The 19,292-nt window shown below is 46.3% G+C and overlaps 1 protein-coding gene across 1 annotated transcript in view; it reads right to left on the reverse strand.

Annotated features, from left to right (window-relative positions):
• Positions 1-892: 892 nt before the first annotated feature.
• LOC119460630 (uncharacterized) overlaps positions 893-19,292 on the reverse strand; it is a 203,771-nt gene continuing 185,371 nt past the window's right edge. The window contains exon 3 of the mRNA XM_037721661.2: positions 893-16,370. Coding sequence (XP_037577589.1) covers positions 16,308-16,370 — 63 coding nt within the window. The 3' untranslated portion in view covers positions 893-16,307. The remainder of the gene's footprint in view (positions 16,371-19,292) is intronic.

Raw genomic sequence — 19,292 nt, forward strand, 5'->3', positions numbered from 1 at the left:
TTGTAATTACCCAGGCTCCGCACATTTGCTTCAGGCGCGCCGGGTACGGTAATTTACAAGCGTGCACTTCGCCAATTGGTGCGATGGTGGAGCAAGGCTTGATTCGCTGATGAAAATTGAGACAGGGTTCCTCTGCACCGTTAAGCTATCGCAGCGCCGAGCGATTTCGTTAGAGTTAGGATGGAGGAAATACCGTTATAAAAAGGACCGTCAGGTCTTCGCGATTGACCCAAGTCCCTGTGATGGAAAGCCGACCTCGCAAGTGAAGCTACGTACCCTAGAAAAAGGCATTAGCAAAATTTGGCCTCGAAGTTCAAAGCAAGTTGGTCGTGTCTGTCCAACCATCTCCGCTATCGTGGCCCCATCCACAGGCAAAGGCATGTCACCGCAAAGGAAGAAGAATTGCGTGAAATTACCTGCGCCGAGCGGTGGGTCATCTTGAATCAATCCGTCGGCTTTTTTTAAGCACATGAACCTTCGCAAATCTCGGCTTGAGCGTAGTTACCCCTGAAGTTTCCTCGAACCATCTGACACTGCCTCATTAAAGCCAATTTCCTTGCACACGGGGTGCTCTTTGGGGAAGCATTCGAGAACGTAGGAAGTGCGGCGTGCTTCCGTTTTCTTCATTATCTATCGTGCTGGTTCGCCGAAAGGCGCTTAAAAGAAATCCCGGTATTTTTTAAAAATGTTTCTTCCCGCGTTTCCACAATTTTCGAAGGGCCTGTGATGCTTGTATATTTCGTGTCTATTTTAATTTTCCCAGTTAGCAATGTTGTCCTTAAATCAGTTTAAACTGAGGCATCTGGGCAGGGAGCGCTGGTATACTGCAGAATTTAATTATCTCTTGGAGAGCTCGTCCCCGAAGACAACAAATTTTTTTCTTATTGAAAAAAAAAAAAGAAATAAAACGCTGCGCCCGGAGTTCTTTTTCTTATTATCTTTTCAAGGGCGTGGCCCGAAGTCCCTAAAGCAAGAAGTACTCTCGGAGCCTAGAGATTAGACCGTGGGAGAGAAAAACAAAAACAAAGCCAAGGCAAAGACTCCACAGGGGTGCGCAAATTAAATTGGGTTGTTTGCTTCCACGACGACGGTGCGGCACGAGGAATAATGTATAGGCGAACGTGCAACGTTGGCCGTTAGGAGCCAGCGAGGCCCTTTGTCGCGAAGAGTTTAGGAGACTTGTGTGACAAATAAACGAACCTTTTCCTTATCTCCGAAAGTCGGAACGAAAATAGACGCCGGACCTGACGGTGTGCAGGGAGGAATAAGAAAAAGAAAAGGGCGCTGCGACAGCGCAGCCATTGTAGGTCTGCTGCACAACACGGGAAAGCATGGACGCCTCCTAGGGGGATGAAAAAAAGCGACAGAGGACACGGGGGCATATGATATGCGGCAGATGACGAAGCGTGCTAGGAAAGGTGCTTGAAGAGAATCCACCGAGGCGAACCAAAGCGGCAGCGTATTAGTGCGCAGAGAAAAAGCAAAAAGAGATATTTAAGAAAGGACGACACATGTAGGTTTGAGATGCGAACGATGCGCTTCGAAAAAACGACATAGCTTGGCGTAGCCACCTCCAACAACGATAACAAACAAATGGACGGCGCGAATGACGAGGCCAACTATTTTGGAGCGACAAAGTGAGTTGCGCCTAGGACGAAGCGAAAACGATTGCAAAGTAGGAGAAGAAGGGAGAGAGGGGAGGGCGCAGGTGAGGGATTGGCGTTCACCAACGTCTCAATGCACCTCCCACGGAAGCCTCCACATATATATGGTAAAGGCAAGATACGAGCCATGAACGATGGGCGAGGAACATCGCGTGAAGATTTTCAACAAGAACAATTTCGTGGAGCCATTCTGAAGGAGGCGTAGCAGCGGTGTTCCTGTGATTGTCTGGGATGCAATTGTCTGAAGCGCCGCTTGCGCCTTCCTCGTATGGGGCGTCGTAATGCGCAGCTGCACCACGCTGCGGGGGACTAACGCTACGCTGCGCCCGCGACAGGGCGCTGGTCGTGAAATGAACTGAACAAAGGGCGCGGCCCAAGTGGAGAACGGTGTGAGTGGTTTCTTTCCGAGCGTGCGTGGGGCACCGTCGCTTTTCGTGCCAGAAAACAAGCTTATACGGTCGCGTTTATTTGTGCGAGAGTTCGTCGCTCTGCTCCTCGAAGTGCGCCGATTCTGTAAGGTTGCGATTAGAAACGTTAAAAAACTTTTTGAGACTCTGTGGAGTGAATTGGAGTGATGTTTTTTTTTTTTTGCTTTTTTTGTAATCCTTTAAAGAAACGCTTTCTTTATCCAAAGTGTTAGGGTAGGGTTAACAGGGGTGCAACTGGAGAAGTTGGAAGCAGCACGCTTTCGGTTGCTGCATTTCGGTTATGGGGAAAACTACGCAGTGCTCACAATGACTTACTCGCATGTTTCTACCGAGGTCTAGGAGCAGCAGTCTAGATACACATTCCTTCGGCCAACCTCTTCATTAAAACATCTTCCTCCTTCTAATGTGTGTGTGTGTGCGTGCATGCGTGTGTGTGTGTGTGTGTGTGTGTGTGTGTGTGTGTGTGTGTGTGTGTGTGTGTGTGTGTGTGTGTGTGTGTGTGTGTGTGTGTATGTATGTATGTATGTATGTATGTATGTATGTATGTATGTATGTATGTATGTATGTATGTATGTATGTATGTATGTATGTATGTATGTATGTATGTATGTATGTATGTATGTATGTATGTATGTATGTATGTATGTATGTATGTATGTATGTGCGTGCTCGCATGCACTGGTGCCTTTCCGCCGCGCTGCTGCAGGTAATAGCTTGATAGTACCCTGTTTGGCTCGAGTAGGCCTGGCACTTATGCTACGTGTGTACCTTATCGCATTACCTTTTCCCCTATTTAGGTGGAATATCATAGATAAAAACTAAACGCTTCTGCGTCAGATGAATAATATTCTGAAGCACACTCTACGATTAAAACATCGCGCATACTACATTGATGGCCTAAAGAGTTGAAAACGTGACGCATGACTAAGGGCAGCCAGCGCCACTTGTATATATGAAGCGGGCTCTACAAACTCTAGCTACAAAAGTCGGGTGCTGCGTTTGAATGTCTGCGAGTCGTCACTGGCATAGCCTACCACTGATAAACTACTCGAGACATGGCATCTTCTCACAGGCCAAGAGACTGAGCTGCATTTTGAAGTTGCGCGATGTCTAAGCGCCAGAAACGGTGTGCTCGGTACCAGCAGCAAGGCGGACTAAAATTAGTTTTGAAGCATTCGCATGCACGATGGGAGGTCCGCACATTTTCATCGCTACCTGTGTGAAGGTGTTCCGACCGCCGTAGATGCTCAAGTACATGGCCCCTCGCAACCTGAAGGAGAAGCATGAATAAACAAGGAGCAATGACGACTTAGCTCTCTCTCCGCAAAAGCTGCACCGCCCCCAGGACAAAAGCTCCTCGCCGGCCCGGCTTCCTACCACAGTGTGGCGTCCTAGGAAGGGGGAAGAAGAGGGCGCTCAGATCGCGTCCCATCAGTGTTTGTCGCGAAGGGGACGCTCGTGTCGAGTGTTGGCCGTGGTGGCTGGGAATAGAGGTGGCCAGGTGTCCTCAACGCGACCAGGCCGCTTCCGTGTTCCTTGGTCGGCCCGAGTATTTGCAATTTGTTATTTGCTCCATCCTTGAACCGAACGATGGCGGGGATGTCTGAGTGTCACAGGGAGATTCTCTCGCTTTCGAGCTTTGCTTAGCGACTCGCTATTCCTTGCTTCGTTTTTTTACCCTCGCGATTCTGGTCGAGCTTCTGGGAAGCGGTAGTATTTCGGCTCGGTCAGGCGGTGTCTTTTTCTCATGGTGACCGCTATGTTGAGAAATCTCACCTTGCATGAGGTTTGGCGAACTTAGCGCCGTGAACTCAGCACCAAGCTATAATGGCGGTGAGCTAATTTTTGTTATTTCCGCGGCAATCAGTGCAAGTTATTGTGAGAGAGCACTACGAGATTTCGCTTCCGCTTTAATATAACGAACATCTACCTGTGATGCGAGGAACGTAGCTCGTAATTCAGCATAGTGCCGCTTTATCAAGATGCCCAGGAAGGGCTAATCTTTTATTTACGTAGTTTAAGGACTGCCAGTGCGCTGCAAGCTTGACAGCTTTGGACAATGCAAGAAATGTTATGGAGCATATGAATACGTACGTTAATAGGTATTTCAACTTAGTGTCGTTAGGTTCCTTCATAATTACGTACTGCCACCGTAAGACCGACGTTGAGAACCACGTTGGCTCTGCAAACATTTAGTTTAACGATGCATTAAAGGAAAGTTTAGTACAGAAACATTTCAGTAACTAAATGGTGAGGTATCTCAAAATTTTTTATACTAAATATAGTCCTTGTAAAGTACTTGGTTCTAAGAGTTTTGACATTCTTATTTTTACTACTGTTTTTATATTTTGTTTTTTCTAGAGGCGGCAATTATCATGACCAAGCAATTATATGAAACGTTATTTGGGAATTTTTGTTGTTCAAGTCAATTCACCTGCTGTTCGGCTGAAGACGCGTTAAGCAAGGTGTTGCATTAGGGCTATTTGGTGGCCCACTGACGTATTTGTGCATCCTTCATTTTATACAAGAATGCAGGAGACCACGGTAGTTGGTGAATAAGGAAAGGGTGTCGTCAACGGTTAGTCGAAGACCACGATCGGAGAAGTACGCGGGTAAGACGCGGAAGGCGAGGAGGAGAAGGAGGCGAGGTGGAAAGAAGTGTCCCGCTTACTGAGTGACGAGCCATGATTTGCACTTGTTCATCAGGGGTGCTCTAATGTCGGTGAGGGAAGCGACCACGCCTTGAAAACCGCTCTCAAAGAGGCGCGCGCCTTGAACGGAAAAAATACGAGCGATGACGGTGAGAGAGTCTCAACAAAAAAAGCGAAGCAGTGTGATGAACGCGCGTGATAGGACGCTGTGTATTCGCTCAAAGGGTCACTAAAGGATTAAGTTAAGCTCGGTTCGTTAATTTTATTTTTTTAAGGGTTGATAGGTGACTATTACCGAGAGAAGAGTTCGGTAAGCCTGAGAACAATGTAAAAGCAAGAAAAAAAAAAAAACATGGCGACGCCATTGTCATACTGCTGAAGCAACTTCCTGTGACGTCATAGGCTCTTGCAACGATGAACTAAACAATAGGTAACTGCGGACTGCGTAAAGCACTCACGCATTAATCCAAAATTACAGTAACTGGAGCCCGTCAAGTTTTGCAGGCCTTCGTTTCGAAAGAGAATAGAAAACCCACATCCGGCAAGACACTGTGAAATTGGTGTCACAATTGCTTCTGTAGCTTGAGAAATTCCACAGCTAAATCGCATTATTCGCCCTAATTATGCCCACGCAAGAAGTTTGAAATAATTAATTTAGCAGTATAGCCTGCCACTGTAATAACCACAAGTGTTTATTTATTCCATACTTGTTGATAAGCCAATCAACATAACGGAGATCTACAAGGAAACTTAGGTCGATTGCAAAATGAGGAGACTGGAACCGCAACCCACTAGAACTTCTTAAATATGTTTTCATTCCTTAGAAGGAATGGAAAAAAGATAAGGAAGCTCCAAAGCCTTGGAGTGATCTTTTAACACCAATTTGTGGCCTAGTGTGGCGTAAGGTAGACTGACTAGCCTGCCGGGGCGCAATAAGCAAATTAATTTCATGCTGATCCTGTCCACTTTCATTTTACTGTCTTGACTGCAGTCACGGTGGTAGTTAGCAATGCTCACCATTTTAAATTGTACAGCACCCTCTGCGAAACGTTATGGCGAAGAAACTTAAAAGACGTGAAAGCTCGAATGTTATTAAGGGGCGAGGCAGTTAATTGCTCTCACGCTAATATTACAGTCACATAAGAAATATTTTCGTATTCAAGTTCATGTTTAGCATAATTTACCAGGTTTGTCGCTGGGTTCATGCTTCTCACTTAGAGCAAGTGTAATTCTCAGTGGTGTTTGCCGGAACCAAAAAGAACGATGAAGAGTCAATTGTTATAAAACTTGACATGTTTGCCCACGCGCCAATGACATCATGCATTGTGAACGTCAGGGTAGTTGCATCAAAAGAGGCCATTGGTGTAGATAAAGCGTCGTCATTGTTCGCGCATACCCTGTGGGAACAATTATGCGTTGGCAATCGACTTGCCGGCATTCATAACATAGACGTATATTGAACTCGTAAGATGAACGAAAGTTAAACTTGCACGAAATCGACATTTAAGTAATTTAATTTCGTGCGTTATTTTTCTTTGTTTTGATAGCAATGATATTTCAGGATTCGGACGTTTCAGAATTTGATTGCAATTTAAGCAGCACTGTTTGCATTTAGTATTTATATGCTGGAGCGATCGTATAAAGTGCCCAACGTGGTTCTGGTGCTTCTGCACAGTGTTTGTTCTGGGAAGAGTGTTTTATCATGATCCCTCCATTCTTGGAGGCCGACACCATCCTGCAGCGTAGTAAAACCCACAGCACATTGAAACCAAAACAGCATGTCTTGAGACGAACGTGTTTCGTCTATACGGTCGTCCAAACCACGGAAACAACAGAGTGCAGAGAAATGTAGGTTTGCTAACCAGTGTGGCGTCTAGTTTACTATCTTACATTGCATGAGACACAATAAACGTTCGGTTGGGGCTAGTTGGTAAATAGTACTTTAAGGTGAAAAAAAATCAGCGAAAAAACCCAGGACGACCACAAAGAAGTGCTCTTCTCGTCTCTTCTTTGTGGTCGTCCTGGGTGTTTGTGCTTATTTTTTCACATTAAACTGCATGAGACACTGGGCAGAGAAACATAGCATAACAAAACAGTGCTTCAACTGACAAAATATGCTGGACAATCTCTCACACAGTACAAAAAGAAAAAAAAAAGCATAATAGAATTGACAACTCTGGAACAAGCACTTGTGCTTTTAGCAAGACATAATGCCAACTCGGATAGCACAAACAATGCTATTCATGTTTTCACTAATGCTCAGTTCTTTCTCACGTGCTTGTTGCTGCTCAAGAATGACAAGAATTTGTTCCATGGATGACAACAATGCCTTGCTTGATATCTGATCCAACGTATATAGATCAGTAACAATAACGAGAAAATAAGCACCAATAATTCACTTGGTTCATTTGAGCCTTTGTTGAGATAGTGTTAACTGCTCTTAAAAAGCAACGAAGCGATGAGATTCGCAGTAGTGAGGTCGGTGACAGGTACCGACTGTGAAACTCATGCTAGACAGAAGTGTCAAATTATACAGAGCGCACCGCGATTTCACTTCCAGATCATGCATCTTTGCTTCACTTGGGCACATGAAGAGGAGGCCTGCTCACAAAACTACGCTGGGGGATGCTTATACACTTGACTTACAAAATATTGAGAGCTTTGAATCTGCGCTAGGTTTAACTGAAGTATAGTGTAAGACCGGACGTCCTAGTCGAAAGACTACTGAGGCCTTCGATCAACCACACGAGACAAGGGAAAACTACGGTGGCAATTGAAGCGAACTTGGGGTACCTATGTGGAAACAATAATTTGCCGCGAAGCTTTTCTAAGGTAACCACTGACGCCCGAAGGTGGCTTGAATCGACGTGCCGGATTCCTGGAGATTATTGTGCGCAATATTCTGCATGTGCGAACCTTGGTTACAAGGTTTCAGCTGCAAGCGAATGGCGCCCGTCACGCACGTTTTACGATAGCGCACGCTATAGAGGGTTCAGTCTTTCGCACGTTTTGGTGCTGTTTGCAATGCAGTGCAATATTCATGTTTGCCATTATACTTGCAATTTCACATGTCTTCTGCCACCGATGTTGCACGCTGTTCTGGAACAACGCGCCGTGGGAGCTGCGAGTTGTGCTGAGACAATACTTACGTCTAGTCTGAAAGTGCACCAAAGACAATAATAAAATGAGGCCCTCCAGCGCAAACCTTTAACACGCGAGAGAGTGATCATCACCAAATGGCCTTGCAGGACACCTGACATTTGAAGAGCCGATGGCACGAAGGGACCAAAATCTGTGCCGTATAGTGCGCACGATGCGACAAAATTATACCGTAGAATACGTATAACCTTGGCTGAACACCACCTCAGGCCTTTTCTGTTCTGCCACGCACTGAAATTTTATTGGCATTTCATACAGCGCCTTTATTTAATTGCTGCTGTCGTATGACTTAAACCAATCTGGTTATCGCATCAGTTTGAATTATTGAGAGGGGGCTTGGAAAATAAAGATAATTTATTGAAAGTGGGTCATTGTGCTTTGTGGGAAAGATTGTCGGGAAATGAGAGGCCAGGTGGACAGGATAGACGCTCAATTGAAAGCTGTTTTGGAAAAGAATACTGAATGGCGCGCTTCAAGAAGTGTGATCACGAACCTCGGCTACGCGTACTGCAGCTGCCATTGTATTCATTACCGGACTGAAATTGCTCATACGACACTCTATGACATTGATAACGATGCAGAAGCTTCGGGCGTGATGACTTCGAAGCTTTTATCGGACGCATTGAAAACCAAGGACTAAAAAAGACATAATCGTTCTGGGCACAGCAGACCAGACGAAAAGTAACAAGAACTGCATTTTTGCCTTTGAAGTCTTGAGCCGCTTTTGGGGATGTCCATGAGAGCGATTAGCTGACGCATTTTTGAAATTCACATCGCGCTTCGAATGTTTTTGCCTCGCCTTGCAGATTTCTGTTTTCATCAAACAACTCTATTCTACGTGGTGTGGACGCCCCACTCAGGACTACAGGAGCGTCCCGCCGCTAGACGGTTTGACACTGGGAGGTTCAAGCTAGTGTACACCATAAGAAAATAGCTCTTTCAGCGTCGCCTTTGGACGTTACGAAAGAACGTTTCGCGCTGCGGACAACACACGCACACACACGCACCTACTATCGCTGCCCCTTTTGCTGAGAGGAGAACACATGCAAACACCTGCGTGGTGGTAAAGATAGAGGGGATCACACCGAAGAGATCTATAGCGAGAAGAAAGAACGACGGCAGCGCGGTGGAACGTCGGAAAACGTCTATGCGTCTGACAAAGTATTCTTGAACACAGTTGTGGACACAGTTCTCGAGTTTCACGGCGACGCCTGTGCCGACGAAGCTCCCGCGCGCGTCAACTTCACCGACCGGCGCTGCTTCTTGCAGGCCAAGGGTTCGGCGCCGGGCAAATGCGCGCAAGCAAAATAGACCACGCCTCGCAAATGGGCGCGGTGTTATTTCGTCTTCTATTGTTCGAGTCGCTTCTCGGTTCCCGAGAGCGTCTGAATTGAAATTGTCGACGGCAGAGTAAAGCCAGGGCTGCGAAAGCGAACACTTGAATTGCAGTCTGACCGGCACCTTGCTGCGCGCACGCCGGTCCCTGGCACTTTCTGAGCAGAGGCGCTCTGATGCAGGCGGTTCATAAAAGCTTATTAAGCATTGCAAATTGTAGCGCCAAATTTATGTCGGGTTTATTAAATTTTTTTTCAGCTCATATTTACTGCAGTGGCATATTTTCCTGGATGCCCGTGTGCACAGACTGCATGCACAGACTGAGCAGCTCCAAGTAACAACGTTTAAGCGACGAGGTCGCGCGTTGGTAGTGGGTCAGTAAAAGTTAGGAGCACCAGCTTAAGCGGTCATGTGGATGATCATACAGCTGTGGCTGATAAATGCTTCTAATTTGCCTATAAAGGTCGTAGTTATAATACCATTGATAGCCATGTGCTTGAACGTTGCAAGAACTTTTGATAACTGCACGTGCCACAAAAAATAAAGAAATGCAGAAGAGAAACTTGTCTCGACGGCCGCCTAAATTTGCATGTCTGGCGACTCCCTAGATGAAACCACGAATCAACGGCGCGATATCCGCAAAGGCTGCTTGTGTGGGGCTTCTTCTTCTTAAAAGCGCTTGTCGCCCTTCCGACACCTTCGACTCAAGTTTTACAAATCCCATCACGCGTTAATGCTGACGTGCTTACGGAGCGAATGAACGCGCAGTTTGTGCTTGGTTTTTTCATTGGTACTCCAAGCACAGTAATGTTCAATTACTTATGGGTGCTTAGTAGCGTTATCACATTTTCTTCAGCCGCACACATTTAGATTTTCCTGTTCTTTCTAAGCCAACGCGAACTACCTTCTGATGGCTCACGGTCAAGGAAAGTGAGAGAGAGAAAAAAAAACTACACGTTGATGTAGCATTCAGTTTAATCCCGAGGAAGAGGGTATCCGTGCGGCAGTTCGGAACCAGTCGACAACCATCTGGTTCCTCCGAGTGCGACAGCGAACAAGTGACTCGAAGCGCGTTGGCGAAATTTGCAGGGATGATTCCCTTACGTGGGATGAGCCAGTCGCCCGCAGGACCATTTGAACCCGCTTTTTCAAGCTGTCATTTTGCCCGTGTTTCGAGTGGTGCGTCTGTCTCGGGTAGAGTGTGGGACATATGTATGTATACATATATATGTATATATATCTATGTGTGTATATATAGACTCATCTGTGTACAGGCATGTACAAGAGCGCAGTTTGCACAACCCGCATGTATTGCATACGTATTTACATGTAAGACGGAACAAAGTAAGAGACACAGACTTGTGACAACAGAGAAGCGAAGAAGTACACGTGCAGTATCGCAACAGTGTCTGTAACGTCCTGCGTGTGGCGCGAGGCAGTGCGCGCATCTAGAGAGAATTTGCGCAGTGTTAAAATGAAGAGGCGTCGGGCGTGATCCCCCCCCCCTTTTTTTTTTTTGCTGAACAACAATGAAAGTTGAAAATTTCCATAAAGAACTTTGTTTCATTGAGTATTTGCCGGGATAATGTGATTGGGCTTAATGCTTTGTCAAGAAAAGGAACAGCAGTTCTTGAAAAACTCGTAGTTTGAACTCATGATCTTGCAAGCACGAAAGAAGTGAACAAAATAAGTTTTGCAACAGACCCGTAAAAACAACTTAGTGGGAGGATCTGCCCGAAAATAAAGATGAGCCAGTGAGTTCCTTGGCAAACAATGGCGCCTTTTGGAGCCCTTAAGCAACGGATAAAATCGTTCGTAGCCAGTGCTCGCAGAGGCCAGTCAAAATGGCCACTTGTGGGCTCCTACATGGCTTCGAAGTTCTCACCAGTGAATTGGAGAAAAGGAGAGGACGAAAGGTTGGCTATGTCACAGTGCAGACAAACTGGACTGGCAAATGTTCGGTCCCAAAGAGGGGCCAGTCGTGACTAGGGGCTGTGGGAAGCGTGGACTTTAGCGGGTATGAGGGAGAGCTGAACACATGGACTCTGGCGTGAAGGACAGTCGCGGAGGGTAGGGTCGGAGTTACAGAAAAGCCCGGTGATTCAGTGGGCGGCTTCTCCTGTTTGTGGCCGGGATAGAGTCACTTGATACGAAAGATTATGGCGCTTTGTCTCCCGGTCGGTTCGTACAAGCGATGATTTTTTGACTTAAGCACAACCGTGGTGGCCTCCTGGGCCGATATACATAATGGAGGGGTTTTAGTGCTTCCGTAACGGTGATCGTAGTGCGCGAGCTTTATAAGTGCGCTATACAAGAAATACATGAGCTAGGAGAGAATAAGGTGCCAATCAAGGTTAACAACGCTTGAAGGAGTCTCATCCTGGGTTAAGCGCTCGGACTACAAGGCTTGCGTCTGCCAGGGCCTACGCAAGCTCTTTTATGAAACCGTTGGCACTGGCCTGTGACTACTCCTTGTTTTTGTCTAGCTCTCACCAGTAGTCGACTTCCATTTCTGCTTGGCATATACCTTAGATTTACACAAGTGATATCACGCCCAACGGGCTCAGAGCCAGGGCACTCGCACAGCCTGGCATTCCGACGGGACCGAACGAAAGAGACAGACCCAAATGTTGCACAATAGCATACATAGAACACGCGCTTCTCTTTGATCGCGTCCGCTCTGCAGTATTTTCCAATGCGTCAGCACTACAGGCATGTTTCTCATCATGCGAGAGGGCCTAATTAGCGCGACAACAAAAATCATAAGTTCGTAACCACCTCGAGATGGTGACGCCGATCAGCTAAAAGTGCTCTGTCGAGCAGACTCATCTCGTAGTAACTTGAACCATATGTGGCGATATATTCTTCAACATTCATAGAACCTTTTCTGTAGTTTCTGGAGTTTCTATACCTCGAAGTTCTATCGGTCGATAGTGTTGACTACGTTAGGGGTGTAATTTGCAATCTCAGACTACGTTTACCGACGCCACAGCGGCCATGAACAGTAAATTCATTTCAGAGTGACTGCAATCAGCTGGTGAGGTTTTCACTGGGAGCGCGAAGTTTGCTTCAATATTTTGATAAATTTTGGCGCTAGTCGTATTTTTGCCGCTCTTGCTACGTGCCGCAACAATCTGAAAATTTTGCAGACCCCGGACCTGTAAGTCTGTAGCTATCTAAATAGCAGTGGGTCATAACATCCATCGGCCAATGCCTATAGGCGAGGAAAGGAAGGATGCATTCGTTTTACCGAATGACGGATTGTCGCATAGATACAACCAATTGAGACCGCAAGAGAAAAAAAAAACCCGCTTGATTAATATGCGAGCTGAATGTACACGTATTTCGGAGTTGTGTTGGAGTCTGCATGAAATGGGTGTTAAATGAGGGCATCGCTTTGAACAGGATGCATCTTGGACTGAGTCAATGCCCATTGTTTGCACTAACATTCGTGCTCTATTGGTTAGCTTTTAGCGTAGGTATTTGACGATAGGTTATTAAAAGAAAATACGATGATTCAGAAGAAGTAGGAGGCTTCGCCATACTCCAGAAATGGTGGTAAGCTCGACTCGGAAGCGCCATTCTCTCTCGTATCTCGCGATTCACGGTTTGGGGCAGCAAGACACATGGGAAGGTGCGTCCAGTTCTGCGTTTTTCGTTAAAGGTGGTTCACCGTGCGGTTACTTAATTTTGCTGTCAAAATTCTGCTTGTCTCACGCAATCTCGGGGCTAACAACACACGCGACCAGAGTAGAAAAATAAGCTCAACCATGCACGACAAAGAAACGGACCAAAGAACGGCGGCACAGCTCTCGGATTGTCAACGACGAGTTCTTTCGCGTTCTTTCAAAAAAGTTTCGAAGGGTTTGCATGGTTGGGGCTCTCGCTCTGACGGCGGTAAAAGGGATACGGTTTGCTCAGTGGAACGCCGACACGTACGTGCCAGAGCTTCGCTCGTTCTCGGATCGCTTTAGCTTTTTTTCGTATCGAAGGCGATACGGACAAACGCAGAGTCCGCCATGAGCCGCATCTGAACCAGGCGACGGTTCTGGAACTCTCTAAACTGGTTCATTGAAACAAGTCACCCCACTTGCTATTTATCGTTCTAATATTTATATTACCGTGTTAAAAGGCTGCGCTAACTATGCCTGTGTACTCCATAACATGTTCTCTGTTTCTTATCTTGTGTTTCGCTGGTTGCACCTATTCCGCTATTCGTATATTTCTTGCGGTTTATGACAGTTGTTAGTTTTGACGTCGTCTGTATAATATTAGGCTTAACGGACGATATCACATTGAAGTAATCTTATTTTACTGCAGCAGTCTCGGTAAAGAGGCAACTGATATGATTTGGTACGTAGACACTTAACGAGAAAAATCATTCCATGCGTTTTTCTGCAGCTAAATGACATATGATGCATGGCTTTCGAGGTGAATATTTGCGTACGATGAGTACTCGCTATGGAGGACAGGAGGTGGATCACTCACATTGTTTGGTTTGTTGGCCTTCAAGTTTATCGAAAGGAGACGCCTGCGCAACTGTGCAGTTGCATGGTTGATACCTTTCGGGGAAAATAATTTATATGCTATTTCAGTTTTATACGTTTGATTATTGGCATGCGCTGACACATATACGAGCTAGTAACGTCCCGACACTTCAGCGAGTGTGCTTAAGAGCCTCCTCCCGGCAGAGAGGAGGCTCCTAACATTTAACAGCTTAATAGCCTCATAGTAGCCAGACTTACGGTAGCCAACCATACACAAGCATGCGTTAAACTATCGTAGCAAGACCCAAGACAGCATTTTACAAACGAGCATGTAAAGCCAATAACCTCCAAACATAGTTTTATATAACACCCTTTTACAACATCCTAAGGGCACATTAAGTAACTGGACCATCACCCTACGTTTAGTTCAGCCTGAAGAGGACGCTGTATTTAACAGAAGCGCTACCTTGAATGAGAAATTAATAGACCAAGTAACCACCAACTGCAGCTGTCAGACAGCGTGCCGTGTCACTGTGGACAAATATCACTCGCGCCATTCCGCGCCCTGCGGATGCTTGAACGACTGCGTTTTAAGCCGCGGAGCTTTGTTCTTCTCGCCTGCCCCCAATGTCAATTTGATGCAACCAGTAGAGCTTCAGTTTCTTTCCAGTATAATTATCTTGTTGAGCTCTTGTTCTCAGTCACAAGTCATAACATGTGCCTGTTGACTCTGCTGACCGGACGTGGCACGCTGCTCACAGTAGGATTGCAGCAGCTCACCACTGGCGTGAAGAACGAGAGAAAAGCTGTTATTGCCATTAGGGGAGCTCGATGGTCACTGCTGAGACAGACCCCTGAAGGGCATGTTGGGCTGCCATTTTTTAATTGGACTCACTCGCAGTCTATTCCGGTTCGTTATACTTTGCCAATAGCCTGTGTTTCAAACAGTATTTCAGTACAAGGAAGTTGCTGTCCATCATGCGACATGATGTTGGGTACTCTAGTACATAATCTGAAGCAGCTCGTATCACTTGTCGCTTACAATGCGAGGTAACATGAAACGTTTCGTAGCCAAACCACCGATCGCTAATCTTTGATGGTGGCGGTGGTGTTGCAGCAGGCAGTGTTGGCCTATTGTGCTTAGCCGGCAGTTATTCCGCCTGAGTATTTAATATGGGCGCCTGAGACATCTGTGACTCAAAGCCTAAAGCTAGGCCACATTGATACTTAAAAAAAAACGTATGTTACACCTTCATCAGAATGAATTCCACAATAATATGCCGTCAGACGGCTCAATAAGATGTACGGACTATCGCACTGTAGTAACCTCAGGCCCACCAGACACTGCCGCGCACGTGTGCCAGGCACGTGAACTCTCGCAAGCACCACGACGTTACAAAGGTTAGCTTCATTACTGCTTTGTAGCATTTATTAGACTAGTTATATTTCGGTTGCAATTTCAATAGGGTATTTTGCCGCCTGAACGCAGGCAGGCAAGCAAGAAAAGGAGATTGATAGCTTACGCTTATCGAAACAAGAATGAGCATTTTATGTTACATCAAGTTAATCGGTTCAAGCACTGTACATCGAGGTTCAGTCTACTGGTAGCTTGGAAAAAAAAAGACTGAGAAGTCACCAACTTTCAAATATTTCAGAGCAATGCGAAACTTACTAGGCAAACATTTTCGTGTGACTTACCATATCACGAATATCCAAGTTAAACAAGCTGCGAATTTTGAGCTTGGTTGCAATGCTTCTTTAGAAAGAAGTTTTTTCCACAAAACATGCATAATTTCTTCTGAACGCAGGGGAATAGTCTGCATAGCGTGCACGCGTTGCGGGCGATCAAAATCACATAGCGTCCTGTGTGAACAGCAAATACTAAACAGCCACACAAATCATGAAACGAACAGTTAAGCCCGCGACACGCTCGCGACATGCTCGCGACAACCACGATACACACGCACTCAAGGAGCGCATAATTAATTTTTTGACCTCCTAAGAGCAAGCACATTGACAGAGAACGATCAGAGGTGACTTCTTGAAACAATAATTTTCGTGTTCCTATAACCTACAGTGCGGTGCTTCACTGCAGGGAGCTTTAGGACGTTTTACGTTGCTTATCACGTTATAACGCGCTTTCAAATCTTTTTTTTAGCCACCTTCGCTTCCTTTCATTTGGCCAATCCAGCGCGCGTTGAAACAGATGCCCTTGAAGAAGGACCGTTCCAGAAAAGGGTCGCAAAACTAGCGCCGCCTGGCGCGTTTGCGGCTCAAGGAGCGAGCGAAGCCACCGGTTGGGTGCGCGTCTCCAGGGGGCGAGGCGTCCTTGCGTCGGGTGAGGATGCTGTACTCCGGACGAAGGAACGAACGGTGGTGGCCGACGATGGCGGTTGTCTCGTCACGCGTGCGGGGGGGAAAGCTCGAATCCAGAGAGGCGCGCCGGCCACCGCGTCATCCGAAAGAAGACTGCGGTGAGGCCTGCTTCTGCGTGGCGTGGCCTCTCCAGGCGCGACCTCGAACCCGCCGGGCGTTGACCTTTGGTCGGAGGAACCCCGCCTTATGCGGGCGGACCGCTCGTTTTCAGTAGCGGCCCCGGGCCCACCTTAGCAGTGCGTCAGCTAGCACGTCCAGGTGAGCCTTTGTCTGCGCATCGAGGAGAAGAGGAAGAGGAACGGGAGGGGAAAAGAGAGAGAGGCGGTTTCAGTGAACGAAATTTGTGCGCGAAACTTACGATCACAAAGCATAGGCACTGGGTAGAAAGGACGAGCATTACGGCTGTCCGCTCTTAATTTATAGTAGAGAGCTATCCACCGTCACGAGCACGCACTCGGCTTTTAGAAGTTGTGCCCCGCGCAGAGAGATAGCATAAGAAACAATGGCAGAATATTAACCAATGGATGGTCCAAGGTGGCTGCCATTAGGAGGAAGAGAAGGAAGGAAAGGTAGGGAGGTCAACCAGACGCACGTTTAATTTGCTACCCTACACGGGGGAAGGGGTTTAAGGGATGAAAAGAGGGAGGGAAGAAGATACTATCAGTGCGAACACGTGCGTTTGTCCATCACTTCATGCATACAATCGGTCACTGAGGCCAGGCGATTCCATTAGCCGTAGCAATGCCCTCGTCACCTTGTAAGCCTGCGACGCGTGGGGCCATGGTCCAAGAATCTTTTTCTCTGAAAATGGTCTGCTTCCTAGTCAGCCTGACACATTCCGAAGAACGCCGCGTTCGATGTCATAAAGATCACAAAAACAACACTTGCTCGATCAACTCTTCACAGTTGCACAAGTCGCAGATAGGTGTGCCGAACATTCCAATTAGGAATGAGTATAGGTTGGCTAGCATTGAGGAAAGGAAAATGTTGTGAGAAAGATCAGAAACCTGAGCATCCGTGCACACACACACCCGCAATAGAACGTTCACTGACATAATCAAAGGTGGTCGTGCAGCCCAGGTACCTCTCATAGTGCTTTAGCGGCCTTGTACATAAAAAACGTTGCTCTTATGAGTCGCGTGTTTCTCAGATGAAGTAGAAAAAATAATGAAATTATATCTGGCTGAAGATTGAGGGGACGATTCGCGTACGAGAGGATGACTTATACCAAGAAAATTTAACTACTAGAGGTCCGTGTCTTTTGTTCGCTGCTTCTAGGCACCTAAAATGCACCGAATCGTCGAACTCTCTCGATTCTTCTGCGAGCATAAGAGGTTCAGTACAACCCGCCCGGTGAATGAATGGCTCAACATCAAGGTAAAGCGCCCGTTACGCCACTTTACATGCGCTACGCATACTGTGTGAGCATATTTGATCGCACGGACACGATGCGCCCATCATTTGGGACCTTCTGCGTTGGCTGAGTGGATATATGTTCTGCTATTGCTCAATTGGTCACGTTTGCTGGCCGCGACGGCCGCAGTCCTTAGGGGATGGAATAAGACAACGCCCGGGTAATTATATTTAGCTGCCCGTTTAAAAACACCAAATGGCCAATATTATGGCGGAGGCTCCCAATCCACCGTGTTTTATAGCCCCGGTGTAGTTTTTGTACTCCAAACCTTATTAATAAATAAGTCATGATCAGTATACGTTACAATAACTTATTCAGAGAGGAATAAGTAAGGGAAGCTCAAGTTTCGTCATGGCTCTCAGCCCTAAAGCCCCAGAATGTTTGCCACGAACGAGGAGGGCCAGATTATCGCTAAGACACACTCACACCGCTTATTTTATATATAGGTTTCTTTATTTCAGTGGTTACACCCTCCGGCTGGATTTCAGCCCACCTTCGACGGGGGTTGCGCTAGTGCATATAAAATATTAGGTTAATTAACCGTTATTAAACAGATTTATTCGCAGGGGTTATCCTTAAAACTCCTTCTTCACATTTGTTTAAGTGACTCGGTGAAGCTGACGTTGAATACCAGAATCTGCTGGTATGGCGAAGACGCCGAATTACTTCTTTCTAAACAATGTAGTGATGTTAACAGCAATATATGTTGTACGCTGCATAAAAGATACCGCAAACACCGCGCTTTGTTTCGCTACCAGTGTCCGTGGTGCTTTTCGTCAGAGGCAACATACTTGCTGGCACCAGCTTACGGCGGTGGTGATATGTGCCAGCGGCTGCATAAAACGCGTATCCGAGGCTACAGGTCACGGAATGTTCTGTGTGTTTCATGCGAACGGACTACTAGCTGCGGCTCGCTTTACTTGAAAAAAAAAAAGGTAATCTAACGCACGTTTGATTTGTTGTGAAGGGGTTAATTAACTGATGTACAACTAACGGTGATGTGTACAATGGCAATTTTCATTAATGGAACGTGTAATCTCATGCAAACGTTATTGCACACACACACATGAAACTTGAAGGGAATCCTATTTGATGACAACTTCGCTTTGTTTGATTCTCCTGGAGCGCTTCTGTTCCGAGAAATTCAATATGAAATTTCGCACTCGTTCAGCTAATTTCGCACTGAGGGGCGTGGAAGTTAAAGGATAGAAACGACCTTAATCCTTAACTTAGGTGTGTGCTAGTGGCACTCACACCTCGGCGTTAGTTTACCCTGATGCATTATTTGGGTTAACTTTGTGTTTTCCTTGTGTTAACTTTGTGTTGTTAAATTGAAGTACGACACAGAGAGTGCTGGTGAATTCTTGATGTAAGCGACGTAAATTACACTATACACTACGCAACACTTGGCCCGGCGTCCTCGTAGTTTACTTCCACGGCGAACGGAACAGGCGGGAAACCGAACTCGGAGGAGCGAGCGAACGGAACTGGCGGAAAACCGCAACGCACACGGGTGTACGGCAATTAGTGATTTGTAATTATTTTCTAATCATTCCTATCACTTAACTAACTCAACTTTAACTAATCTTATGCTCTTATGGCATGTCTATTATCAAAATTAAGTAGAACCATTGATTTCGTACAGTTTTTATTTTTAATGATTTATTTTGAATTTAGAAACATTTTTTGAATTTCGCACAAACCGGAAATCGCTGCATAGGAAAAAAAAGTTTCCCACTCATTGCTCGTGCCCCTAAAAGAGACTTTAAAATGACGGA

This window comes from Dermacentor silvarum, chromosome 8 (genome assembly GCF_013339745.2).
Source record: "Dermacentor silvarum isolate Dsil-2018 chromosome 8, BIME_Dsil_1.4, whole genome shotgun sequence".
Lineage (NCBI taxonomy): Eukaryota > Metazoa > Arthropoda > Arachnida > Ixodida > Ixodidae > Dermacentor > Dermacentor silvarum.